The 14,006-nt window shown below is 36.7% G+C and overlaps 1 protein-coding gene across 2 annotated transcripts; it reads right to left on the bottom strand.

The window, feature by feature from the left end:
• Positions 1–2,920: 2,920 nt before the first annotated feature.
• On the bottom strand, positions 2,921–13,652 carry gtf2f2a (general transcription factor IIF, polypeptide 2a). 2 transcript variants are annotated; one of them, XM_057332307.1, is made up of 9 exons: positions 13,462–13,652; positions 13,191–13,264; positions 13,076–13,094; positions 12,840–12,984; positions 8,143–8,190; positions 7,653–7,734; positions 4,181–4,280; positions 3,947–4,090; positions 2,921–3,444 (listed from the first exon to the last, which is right to left on the bottom strand). In XM_057332307.1, exons 1-9 carry the CDS (start codon positions 13,525–13,527, stop codon positions 3,325–3,327), a joined length of 798 nt encoding a protein of 265 aa, XP_057188290.1. In that variant the 5' UTR covers positions 13,528–13,652; the 3' UTR covers positions 2,921–3,324. The 2 variants fall into 2 exon arrangements, with proteins under 2 accessions (XP_057188290.1, XP_057188291.1); XM_057332308.1 differs by lacking the exon at positions 8,143–8,190.
• Between the last annotated feature and the right edge of the window lie 354 nt (positions 13,653–14,006).

Raw genomic sequence — 14,006 nt, 5'->3', positions numbered from 1 at the left:
ATGGTGGTTTGTGCAAATAAGAGGATTAAGAAGCATTAAATGGTGCTTGAATTACAAATTCAAAATACTATGGGATAATGTGTGAAACAAAGTTTAAGAATAACAGCAGTTGTAAGGCTGTTGAGGAAAAACTAGGTATGAGAGATAATCAGAAAGCGGCATCCACAGGATCCCAAGTGAACTTTTACGGGTAAATATAGAGGTTTGTAGATCTGTTGAAAAAAATAGGTACTTTTCAGTAAATGGTTATGCTGACACACTCTGTCTTTCCATATCTAATATGTTATGGATTAAAAATTACATGTATAGACCTAGTTCAATGTGGGATTAATTGAAAACGTAAAGTGGCATAACATTCATGTAAATTCTTGATTCAAGATTAAATTCAAATGACAAAAAAGGCTGAAAATGAATTGTAAAGATATGTACTAAATCAGTTTATTTGTTTTGTACACTTTGATTTGATATTTAAAAGAAAACAAATTGGAGGCTAAAGATACGTATATACCTGGTAACTAGAACGTAATAATTCAAAATGACAAACACAACCACAATAAGGTGTTAGGCCCTGTAGACAGTGTTAAGGTTACTTTGCTAAAATTTCACTTAGAAATAAAATGAGGATTATAGATCAAAGACAAGAAAAGCACCAAGCCCAGATGGTATCTCCCCAGCCTGTCTTAAAAGCTGTGCTATTCAACTGGCCTTCATCTTCTCAGATTTTCAACAGATCACTGGAGCTGTGCACAGTTCCTTCCTGTTTCAAGCGCTCCACCATACTCCCCATCCCAAAGAAAACCAAAATCACAGGACTGAATGACTACAGACCCGTCGCTCTCACATCTGTGGTCATGAAGTCATTCGAGAGACTGGTACTGGCCTATCTGAAGGACATCACAGAACCCTTATTGGACCCCCTGCAGTTTGCCTACAGAGCAAACAGGTCTGTTGAGGATGCAGTTAACATGGGGCTGCATTTTGTCCTGAAACATCTGGATAGACCGGGACCTATGTGAGGATCCTGTTTGTGGACTTTAGCTCCGCTTTCAACACCATAACCCAGCTATCTGTTCCTGGCTCTATCTGTGAGTGGATCACCAGATTTCTGACAGACAGGCAGCAGTTAGTGAGAATGGGGAAACTCACATCCAGCACCCGCACAATCAGCACTGGTGCCCCCCAGGGGTGCGTTCTCTCCCCACTGCTCTTCTCCCTATACACCAATGACTGCACTGCCCAGGACCCTTCTGTCAGACTTCTGAAGTTCGCAGACGACACCACGCTCATTGGCCTCATCCAGGATGGTGATGAGTCTGCGTACAGACAGGAGGTTGAGCAGCTGGCTGTCTGGTGCAGTCATAACAACTTGGAGCTGAACACGCTTAAAACAGTGGAGACGATTGTGGACTTCAGCAGAAACCCCCCTGCACTCCCCCCTCTCACCATCATGAACAGCACTGTGGCAGCAGTGGAGTCATTCAGGTTCCTGGGCACCACCATCTCTCAGGACCTGAAGTGGGACAATCACATTGGCTCCATTGCTAAAAAAGCCCAGCAGAGGTTGTACTTCTTACATCAGCTGAAGAAGTTCAACCTACCACAAACTCTATTAAAACAGTTTATACTCAGCAGTCATAGAGTATGTCCTCTGCACATCCATCACTCTGGTTGGGCTCAGCCACATAGTCAGACATCAGAAGACTACAGAGGACGGTTCGGACTGCTGAGAAGATCTTTGGTGCTCCCCTGCCCACCCTCCAAGAACTGTATACATCCAGAGTGAGGAAAAGGGCTCAGAAAATCACCCTGGACCTCTCACATCCAAGCCATCAGCTCTTCACAATGCTGCCGTCTGGTCGACGCTACAGAGCACTGAGCACCAAAACAACCAGACACAAAAACAGCTTCTTCCCTCAGGCCATCTACCTCTTGAACATTTTTTCACCCACTGTGCAATTAATAACTCTGTGCAATAATAATTAAGTGCAATATTAATTATATCCTCCAGATAATACACAATTTTTTATACAACTTTTTCTGTAAATTATATTTCATTCTGCTGTATATAGCACACACCTTGTACTACAAGTCTATTCTTATTTTTTACTTGTACATATTTACATACACACATAGCTTTACTCTCTATATATTTATCTTATGTTTATTGTATTGCATTTCTTAATTTTTTATACCCATAGGCCCTCATTTAAATAATCTGTGTACTGTATTCTATTGTGTTATGGTCTCTGTGTACTGTTGTTGCTGTTTCTGTGTACTGGATGCTCCTGTCACCAAAACAAATTCCTTGTATGTGCAAACATACTTGGCAATAAAGCTCTTTCTGATTTCTGACAAGGAATAAAACCTGTCACACATAAAAAGCCCTCTGTTTTAAAAATCAAATCATAAAAATAGTTAAAGGGATAGTTCACCCAAAAATGAAAAAACAAATTCTGTTAATAACTCATTCTCAGATTGTTCCAAACCTGTATAAATGTCTTTGTTCTGATAAACACAAAGGAAGATATTTGTAAGATTGTCATCAACCAAACACATCTCATCCCCATTGACTCCCATAGTATTTATTTTCCCTACTATGGGAGTAAATGGGGGATGAGATCTGTTTGGATATTGACATTCTTCCAAATATCTTCCTTTGTGTTCAGCAGAACAAATAAATTATACAGGTTTGGAACAACCTGAGGATAAGTATTTTTTTTGCATAAAATATCCCTTTAAATCTGTTAGACAAAAAGCACAGCATAAATACTTTGTTATAAATACTCATTGTGACACCAGTTTTTGATGATTTGTAGAAAGAGTATGACTCATTTGAAACCATTGTAGACAGAAGTTATAGCAATTTAGTTATCAAAAGAATTTAAGTCTCCAGTAAAACAAAAGTTGAAACAATCTCAAAAAAACTTTATAAAAACTTTATTTCAACATCATCAAACACCAAACAATGTAAAAAGCCTTGTTTTTAAGCAGAAAACAACTTTACAGTTATTATATCAGCTTGTTTTCTTTAAAACATTAGCTTATTTATACATAAAAACATGATCTGAAATTAAACACCATCTAATCTCACCTATGATCCTGTTGTAGTTTGTTATAATGTGAATCCAAAAAGTGAAATACTTAACATAAAACTGCTTAGCGCTGTAAAACCCCACAAAGGTTTCTGAAATGTCTTAAAACAAACAATGAGCGATATCTAGAACTAATACCATTTTGCAGTTCTTTGGGAAGGTAATGTTTTTTTTTGATAGCCACAGATTTCAATAAATGGGTCCAGGGCTCATTACTGTGCTATAAAAACGCTCAGTCACTCTTTTCTTCATTTTGATAGTGCCTGTACTCCGGTTTAAGCTCCCAGGTGTTTTTGTGGGTGCCTTTGACATTGTAGATGCCAATGTCTCGAAGAATCTCCTTCAAGTAAATCTGCAGAATACAAACAAATCAACCCTTTTGGCTTCAGCACAACCAACCCTTCAGCACAAAAATAGACACAGAGTATAATGTCAGGGGATCGATTCTCTAATCTAGTAACAAGCACCTCACAATATTTTATGAAAATATATGATTTTAATTGCCACAGAAGGTCAGATGGATTTTCCAGTACTTGGGTTTTTTTTCTTAAAATGAAAAGAATACAAAGTATTCTTAACTTTCTCAAATAAATCAAAATAAAATAGTGATAATAGTGAGAACTGTTTCTTATGAATGTTTAGAGTATTTGTGAATATATTTATTTTTACCTTATGAGCAGGTTAGTATATTTAATCAAATCTTATCCATTAAAATGTCTTCTAATTATATAGTTATTTTAAGAAAAGTGTTATTTTCTATTAGTAACATTTTTATACATCCGACTATTTCAGTGATATCTGTAAGGTAGAAACATTTTGTGGGTTATTCCACATAAAAAAGTTGTTCAACTCACCACAGGCTGTTTTGTGATATCCACAAGATCCTTAATATTATAATACTGATGCTTCTCAAAGGCGGAAAACAGCATGTCCAGCACCTGCTGTTTATCTGCACGTGCCCTCTTCCCTTCTTCTTTCTTCCTCTTCTCATAGTCCAGCTGTGACAGAGAGGGAGCAAATACAGTGTGATAGGCATATATCACATAGACAGACACACATCTTCAAGATTATTTAAAAGCTTTACTTACATTATAGGTGTGATTAGCCACAGGTTTGTAGTTGGTGGTAACAGCCTTGTCAAGCTGTTGAGAGAATCTGAGGGGTTTGGATGACTCCTCAATCTGCAGTCTGCAACAAAAGAAACATGTTAAATTCTAGCAACATACAGTGAGGGAAATAAGTATTTGATCCCCTGCTGATTTTGTAAGTTTGCCTACTTACAAACAAATGAAGGGTCTATAATTTTTATGGTGGGTTTATTTTAACTGATAGACACAGAATATGAAAAAAAACCAGGGGAAAAAATGTTATATAAAGGTTATAAATTGATTTGCATTTCAGTCAGTGAAATAAGTATTTGATCCCCTGCTGATTTTGTAAGTTTGCCTACTTACAAACAAATGAAGGGTCTATAATTTTTATGGTGGGTTTATTTTAACTGATAGACACAGAATATTAAAAAAAATCAGGGGAAAAAAATGTTATATAAAGGTTATAAATTGATTTGCATTTCAGTCAGTGAAATAAGTATTTGATCCCCTACCAACTAGCAAGAATTCTGGCTCCACAGATTGGTTATGTGCCTATATGGACCACAGATTAGTCCTGTCACTTTAAGAAAGTACTCCTAAATCAGCTTGTTATGTATATAAAAGATGCCTGCCAACAGAATCTGTATCTTCCGGTTCAACCTCTCCAACACCATGGTCCAGACCAAATAGGTTTTAAAGGATGTCAGCGACAAGATTGGAGACCTGCACAAACCTTGACTAGGCTACAGACAGAAGCTTGGTGAGAAGGAGATGACTGTTGGTGTGATTATTTGGAAATAGAAGATATACAAAATAACTATCAAATGCCCTTGTTCTGGAGCTCCCTGCAATATTTCCCCAATGGGGTAAAGATGATCATGAGAAATGTTAAAGATCAGCCCAGAACTACACGGAAGAAGCCTGTTAATGATTTCAAGACAGTTGGGAACACAGTTGCAAGCAAAACATTGGTAACACATTGGTAACGCTATGCCACAGTAGACTGAAATCCTGAAGCACCCGCAAGGTCCTCCTGCCCAAGAAGGCCCGCCTGGCTCGTCTTAAGTTTGACAATGAACATCAAAATGATTCAGAAAAGGCTTTGGCGAAAGTGCTGGCACTGCTGTGAGACCAAAATGGACTCCTGTGTTTGGAGGGAGAGAAATGCTGACTATGAGCCCAAGAACATCATGTCTACAGAGAAGCACAGTGTTGGAAACATTCTGCTTTAGGGCTTTTTCTCTGCTACAGGTATACAGGATGACTTCACCGCATTGAGGGGCTGAGGGACGGGCCCATGTACCGTAAAATCTTGGACGAGAACCTCCTCCCCTTAACTAGGTCACTGAAGATGGGTCATGGATGAGCCTTTAACATGACAAAGACGCAAAACATATTGCCAAGACAACCAAATAGTGGCTTAAGGAGAAGCACATTAAATGTCCTAGCCAGTCTCTAGACCCTAGTCCTATAGAACCTCTGTGAAGGAGGCTAAAACTCCAATTTGCTGAGCGACAGCCAAGAAACCTTAAAGATTGACAGAGGAGTGGACTAAATGTATCCGGACACATGTGCAAACCTGGTGACCAACTATCAGAAACGTCTGACCTCTGTGCTTGCCAACAAGGGTTTCTCCACAAAGTACAAAGTTATGTTTTGCTTGGGGATCAAATACTTATTTCACTGACTGAAATGCAAATCAATTTATAACCTTTATATAACATTTTTTTCCCCTGATTTTTTTTAATATTCTGTGTCTATCAGTTAAAATAAACCCACCATAAAAATTATAGACCCCTCATTTGTTTGTAAGTAGGCAAACTTACAAAATCAGCAGGGGATCAAATACTTATTTCCCTCACTGTACATATAACGAGAGGATGTTTAGCATAATGAACTTCTGTAAATCCAACTAGATCACAAAGTTATGTGCATCGAGAGCAAACGTATCAAAAAACAAACTGTGTGTTAGCCCCATAGCAGGTGAGATGTACAGATCTTTCCAAACTTCATTGGGCCATGTGCTTTCAATGAGAGACCACAAACATGAGGACAAAAAATCCTAGATTTAATCGTTTTGCTCCTATAATGTGTGGTGCGCCGTGATGTGACGAAGAAAGTCCTGACTTTGAAGACAGGAAATCTAGCAAATTCTCTCGAGATTTCAGAATAAGTTTTATTATTATTTCACTGTATGTTTATTATATATGTGTTCAATATAAACAATTGTTGAGAAATTGCTCAAGCAGCGTCGTCTAAAGCATTTAAGGTGGCACAGCACTAGATACAATTTTATTGCAACTTTCAAATATTGTTGTATTTGTCTTCACAGTAAGTAAAAAAGAATATTAATACGGTTTTGTAAAAAAATACCTGCTTACATTATAACCTGAAAGTGACTCCACTGGACCTATTTTTTCTGTTCTAACTTAAAACATCAGCACACTCGGACTCTTACCACTACCATTACTTGCATGTTGAACATTTACAATTTGCAATCGGGGTGGCTCCGATGTTCTTCCAATCCGGTTCATTCACTTAACACACATCACACCACAGGAAAATCGGATAAAATAATCTGTAGAGCCTTTCAAGATCATGGGGAGGAATCGGCCCGATTATCTTGTGGTGAGGCCCCGGCTTTAGTAAAGTAACATGACCACAATAAAATGGGTTGTGTAAGGTGAATGAGATACAAAATGTATGGTATGTATCAATAATATGTGTAAATTGCTATATTTTATTCATATAAAGCCATGTTTAGCTGCCCACATTTAATTTAATGTCATGTGTGGACCTTTTCATGTGTTCATGTCTGGTATTAACTAGGCACGTAACACAATAATTGTTCATTTAGTTTCACCAACTTTCTGTATGTTTCTCATTTAATTGCATTTGTGTTATATCTGCCAATTGGCCACAATGCTTTCTTAATATTGGTATCGACATCGGCCATTAAAAAAACATTATAACACCTTATACAACTGGAGTTTCATTCATATTACAATAACAAAAGAGTTTTGTTTCCTTGTCATTGACCTGTTCAATGGGAGACAGCTGACATTGCTTCTTGGGTTTTATACCTTATAAACATCTTACATTTAACTTTAATTATGCATTGAACTTTAACGCATATAGAGTCTATAATTGTAAGTTTCCAGTACCGACAATAATTGAAATAATTGCATTTTCTTAAATATCAGTTTCATCAATAAATATTGTATTGAGAAAAATGCAGTAATTCATGGATTATGTAAGGAATAATTGACGAAGGGCCGTTCAATTATTCCAAAGTTAATGCACATTTATCTATTTCTCTTTATTTCAATAAACACAGCATAATTGTATGTACAGCAGCTTTGCAACAATGATAAACTGTCCAAAGTGCCAGGCCTATATAAATAAAATTGTACTGAATTCATTATTGCTATGTAAATGTGTGCATAAATGTGTATTCAAATGATATTACCTCTTAAGCCTCATGTAGTTTTCACTTACTGCCGGTCTGCATTCAGCTCTCTGTACCACCATTCCTTCCAGTGCAATTTTGTCTTTGTGAGAGAAAAGAGACATTAAGACTCGGTTGTAACTGATCAATCTCTGCTGCAACACATAGTGTATCACTGCTCTCATTATTGCATCATTAATGAGAAACATAGCAGTCGCTTCTGCTCAGTATCACTGCTCCAGGCTGTGGTGTGTGATTGTTGCACACATGACTACCATTCATAAACACTCCAATTCTAAAGTTTTAAAGAGGGTTGCATACGTACTGTTGTTTTGTTGACTGAAATGTTTAAATATCTGTATTAATGGCAATAAAACAACCACACACAGTTTCACACTTAGTTGGTCTTTTGGTCATTATCAGCTTTTGTTTAAATCAACGGCCAGCAGACCGGTGCATATAGTTTAAGGCTTGACCTCCACTCAAGCAAGGAGCGACGTTAAGGACTCACCTGGGCCTGTACCTGTACCTGGGCTGCTGGCCTCAGCATCTGACTGCCCTATAAAAGGGATGGCAACATGAGAACAAGGGGGACATTCGCCATATGATAACGGCAGGCGATGCCTCACGGAGGTTTCTCACAAAGCAGTCAGCGAAAGCACACACACAAAAACAGACAAACCACGGAGGTGTGGCAAAAAGTGATGTCATTTCTGTACAATATTTGCTTCAAGGTTATTTTAGTTTACTAAAATTAGTCTTTGAAAATGTTTCTGTTCATTGAAATCAAATCAAATATTGAACTAAAATTTTTTGGAAAAACTTAACTAAAGGAAAAATTGAAACGTTGCCTCAAAAATAAACTGAAATAAGTTTAGAACACTAAAATTATTATTAAAAAAAACAAAAACTAAAATAAAACTTGTATAGCAAGTAATCTTTAAAAGTAATCTTGTATAGCAACCTAAAAAAAGTTATAAAACGACAAAAGCATATAAAACTATGAAGTTGCCAAAACTTTAACTAAATTTAACATAAAAAATAAAAATCTAAAAATAAAAACTAATTTAAAATATTAATAAATCTGAATAAAACTAAACTCAAAACTATAATAACTTTTAATGCCCCCATAGACTACATTACTAACCATCAAAATATGAGGAGTATATCACAAAATAGAGAAAACGCTAAACTTAAGGTATTTATTTATTGAATATAGGTTTTAATATACAAAACTAAAGATCATAGAAAATAAAGCATAAACTGACTACACTTATTAATTGATGCTAACGTTTATACTCTTGTTTTTTTGTTTTGAAAAAGCAATTATTTTGGACAGCCTTAAAAAGCTTTGTGTCAAAGCTGGACATCACTTTTGGCCACACACAACTACAAATGGTCAAGTTAGATTAACTGAAACCAATGAGTCAATGAATCAGAAACCCATGCTTACCCTAATCCCAACATACTAGATGCCCCTACTCCACATCCCACTAAAGACTTTTTTCAAATCAGTGTAGATTCATAAATGTATTATTCAAAGATCCAACGGGCAACACGTAGATTTATATATAAAAGTGAACATGTAGGATATAAATGTTTATTTACAGTAGCAAAAATAATGTCCTTTGCATTAAAGCTGCAATGCATTTGCATTGTATTTCTTGCATCTTTATCACCACATCTGTTTAAAACTAAGTTTCAGGTTACTTATCTTTATGTATCCTCATGATTTTTTTATCCTTATGATCCTTATGATTTGTGCATTTTAGCAGACACTTTTATCCAAAGCAATGTACAGAGCAATATATTTAGTTCACGTGCTCCCTGGGAAGTCAAACCCATGACCTTAGCATTGCTAAGGCCATGTTCCACCTGTTGAGCTAGAGGACATCAGTGCGCCACTACAGATAAAACGGACAAATCACAAGAATCTAAACTGCTAACTTAAAGGTCAGTCCATTAATCTAATAATTACTTAACATAGGTAAAACGTTTACTACATGGCAGAAATGCTGGTTCATTCAAACAAATTAGGGATGCACCGAATGTTCGGCCACCGAAAATGTTCGGCCGAAAATAGCAAAAAACGCAAGTTCGGTGTTCGGCCGAATTTGTGAAGTGGCCGAATAAATTTGACCGAACATGACTCGTGATACGATCAAGCAGCAACCAGCGCAGAGAGAGAGAGAGAGAGAGAGAGAGAGAGAGAGAGAGAGAGAGAGAGAGAGAGAGAGAGAGAGAGAGAGAGTGAGAGAGAAGGAGAGAGAGAGAGAGAGAGAGAGAGAGAGAGAGAGAGAGAGAGAGATTTTTAAAGTGTCAGAGAAAGACACCGCAATGAAAGCGTCTTCCGGTGGGTAACTTTACTTCAGACGGAAGAGGGCTGTCTGACAGTAGCCCTGCCGCTCGCGACATCCTTTGACATCATACAGTGGTCGCTTGCACACAGTTCCCTGTACTAAACAACTTGTCAAAGTATGTTCTTGTGCATACCGGCCACGAGTGCATCTTCTGAGAGAACAGTGACAGTCAGCTTTTGTGGGCGGAGTTTGGAGGAGAGACATGTACAGTACAGAACAAAGAAATTTATACACATTTGGAACAACTCGAATGCGAGTAAATGATGACAGAATTTTCATTTTTGGGTGAAGTATCCCTTTAATAAACTATTTGTTAAATGGGTCGTATAACTTGCTGCATTTAAGTTTAGCCAAGTAACGGTTCTTCTACTGGTAACCCAAAGGCTAATACTGGGTAGACATACTTTTAACTTGCTACCTATTGTCATTTAGTTGTTTCTTTTGCTTGTTTTTAGAAATAATCTACAGGGACTCTATTCTTTGCGGATGTGTACCGGAAATTAGGTTTGGGCCACAAAAGCATGCATGTGCAGTAACGTTTGTTTATGTTGTTGCTTTGAAACCATCTATATATATATAATATAAGTATTAAGTGCATTTATATTTATGCATTTGGCAGACACAATCCAAGCAGTCAAATATAGTTTGAGCGATGGAATTTTAATGAAATGTATTTTAGAATATTAGAAATGTGGGTTGCACTTTATTTTACAGTGCGTGTACCTATAGTGTACTTACTGTGGACTTACCTAAGAAAGTGCTGCTTAGTATAAGGTAACTACATAGTATAAGTTTAGGTTCAGGGTTAGCACCTAGTTATTATATTTACTGTACACAGTATGTACATGGGAAACAGGACTGTAAAATAAAGTGCTACCGAAATATGAATGGGTCTTTTTGCACTCAAGTACATTGTAACAATCGTGTCACGGAAAAATGATGTGGATGTCAAGTAAAGTTGCACATGCACAGACAACACCCAAAGCAAAAACAATTCCATGTTAATCAAACAATCATTAAGAAAGTAGATTTGGTTTCAGTGGAATCAGAAAACACACTCTGCTACTACCAAAACACACGCACACTCCGATTGAGAAGCAGAGATCAGGCAAATGTAAAAAACATCAGATCAAAGCTATTACACCCTTATATCCGATTTCTCTCAAAATAGACAAAAAAAGGAGCTGTAAAGAAACCAAGAAATAATTAACAATAGAGGAAATAAATTAGACTAGGTGGACAGAGAGTAAGTGAATTGCAGAATGTGCAGAACGTTTCACGACCTGCACAAAAAGACTTACCATATGAGCTGTTCAAAAGCAAAATTTTATATCAAGGATAACCATGGCACATTATACTTTTATTACTAAATCATTAAAGTTAATTCAAAAATGAAAATGCAGTCATCATTTACTCGCCCTCTTGTCATTTCAAACCTGTAAGACTTTCTGTCTTCAGGATTGAAATGACAAAAGGGTTATTAGTAAATGACGACAGAATTGTCATTTTTGGGTGAACTTAAACATTTTTAGAGTGTTTACATGTAGTTCAAAACATTTAAAACTATGTTATAAGTACACTTTAAAAAGTTATTTTGTCATTTAGTTGTTTCAACATATTTTGCCTTTTTAAACTCGCAGTATCTAAATTTGAAAGATCAGGTATCATGCTATGTCATGCATTCTGACTCCTTTACACTGTTAAACGTGCTGGCTTCTCATGGTCAACTAGTATTTCTGTACTTGATTCACTCCCCAGCACTCCAACTTGTTTCTGAAAGTTTTTTATAAGTCTGGATCCCTGTTTCGTAACAGGGATCTTATTCCTTTTATTAGCCATTGTCCGGCAATGGCTAATAAAAGCACGGCAAGGCGAAAGAAATAGCCCGCCCACGAGCCAACCGACGAGCGAGACCCGCTTACTATCAAGGTTATCTGCGCCGCGTCAAGATGGGCTGCGCTGCAGCTCGTTACTCTTGCGATAGTGAAGTTTAGGTGTGTCTGTTTGTTCACGGCATTTCAGTGATGGATGTTATATAAACGGTGGATATAACGTTGGATTTGGAGATCGTTTGAAACTGATAGATGGCGCGGTGCCAGTGCTAAAAGATGCCGGACATGAACTGCACGCGTTAAGTCAAACTAAGTCATACGTCTGTGTTTTGTTGGCAGTCGGCATGTACGTGCATAATGTACAAAACACGCTTGCTCGTGCTGTAGTTCCATCCCACTCTCCCCACTAGTCCCACCTCTAGCAGCTCGTGTTTTTCCGGAAATAATCATACAGCTATATCTCTCTTTTATAAATTTGATCAAACTAAATACTCTTCGAAGATATGACATATGCAATACTACTGTATAGGCACTCAAGATTAATATGAGATTGTCAGAAACTGCCTGTGATACGCGATATTTAAGTTTTACTGTCTTAACTATAAGTATATGAATAATTTCATGAATTTTATTGTTTGATTTTGTAACGTGCAACTTTTAAGAATAAGAATAAGCATTTGTCTGATTTATTCTGCCCCGCAAAGGTAAAAGACAGTAACATTTTTGGTCAAAAATTAGTTATTGATATTTTTGGAACATTAATGGAATTAATAATGGAATTTTGGAATCTATTATAAATAGTCCCCATATTAAAATCTTATTTACTAACATTACTTATGATATATTATTAAATATGGGTTATGTATTAAAGTTTTACTAAATTCATACAAATTGTTTTCATATTATCAATTACTAAAAAAATGTAAATGCATTAGTTTCAGTCTGCATAATCTCATTTGACCAGTGCGTCTAGAATAAAGAAAACATCTTTTTTTGTCAGCTGTTGGTCTTCTTACCTGAAGAACTTTCTGTAAATACAGCCAGAGTCTGTCCACCAACAGTCTGAAGAGTGAATGGATGTTCTCTGGGTGCTCGTACCAAAGAAGCTTTCTCCCCTATGCTGTCTATAGTGGTCAGGTCCTCATTGAGTGTGAATGAAACCTGTTAATACAATCATAAAATAAAATGAATCCGTTTTCAGACTTTTATAAGTCCAATGGCAGAGTAAAGTTAAACGTTTCATCACATTTACCTCTGCTTTGCCCTGATTCCTGTACAAACAGAAACAACGTGTTTGAATGTAACAATGTATATATAAATATATATGCTTGCGAACCTAAATTACATGAAGATAAATGGAAACATACTTTGCAATTCGAAGCTTTCCGACCTCTCCTCTCCCTGTTGCTTTTGCCCATTGCTGTGATAAATACTTTGGGACCTACGACAAAAAAACACATTCTGAAACTCTATTTCAATAATTACTCAAACTTCCTACAAATAATATGCGTTTGCATGTTATTTGTAAATGTTGGAGCCATGCACTGATCTTTAAAACAACATAAAAGGAGTACTAAAACAGAATTATCTGGCAGTATTAGCACTAGCAGTACTCTTCATTGAGCTAACAGCGCTTACTTTCACCAGCCATACACCAGCATTTTGTTTTGCGCCAGTTAAATCCACATCCCCCTTGTCCGACATCGTTGTTATAAAATGAGATTTTCAAATGCTTGTTATTTCATGTGGATTGTTTGCGCCGCTTCTACCACGCCACACACTAGCCAGTGTAACGTACTACCAACAACAGAGGTAAAAGGCTAGAGCCGGTTGTACGGTGACCCATAAGGACCAAAACCCAAGCGCTAGATAAAACGCGTTGTGGAATATAAATCAGACTTCTGCAATTGAGCTTCGATAAATCAACAAATAATCACGTTATGTGTAAGATTGTGGTAGAGTTACGTTACGTACACACTTTAAAAATACGTAGTTCTATCTTTTCACCTTTCACCTAGAATAGATCGTATGTTTATATCTGTTTTTATCAGGAAATTAAATGATTTCTTTCAAACCTAATTTCACAAGGCGAAAAAAAACTTAGCATAAACAAAGAAATAGTTTAGTCTGGTCATTGTTGTAGGCCTATTTTCAAAGGTTTGTATAAGAATAACCAACAAAAG

This window comes from Triplophysa rosa, linkage group LG4 (genome assembly GCF_024868665.1).
Source record: "Triplophysa rosa linkage group LG4, Trosa_1v2, whole genome shotgun sequence".
Classification (NCBI taxonomy): Eukaryota; Metazoa; Chordata; class Actinopteri; order Cypriniformes; family Nemacheilidae; genus Triplophysa; species Triplophysa rosa.
The sequence above is the reverse complement of the archived record's forward strand: the minus strand, read 5'-3'. Positions and strand labels throughout refer to the sequence as shown.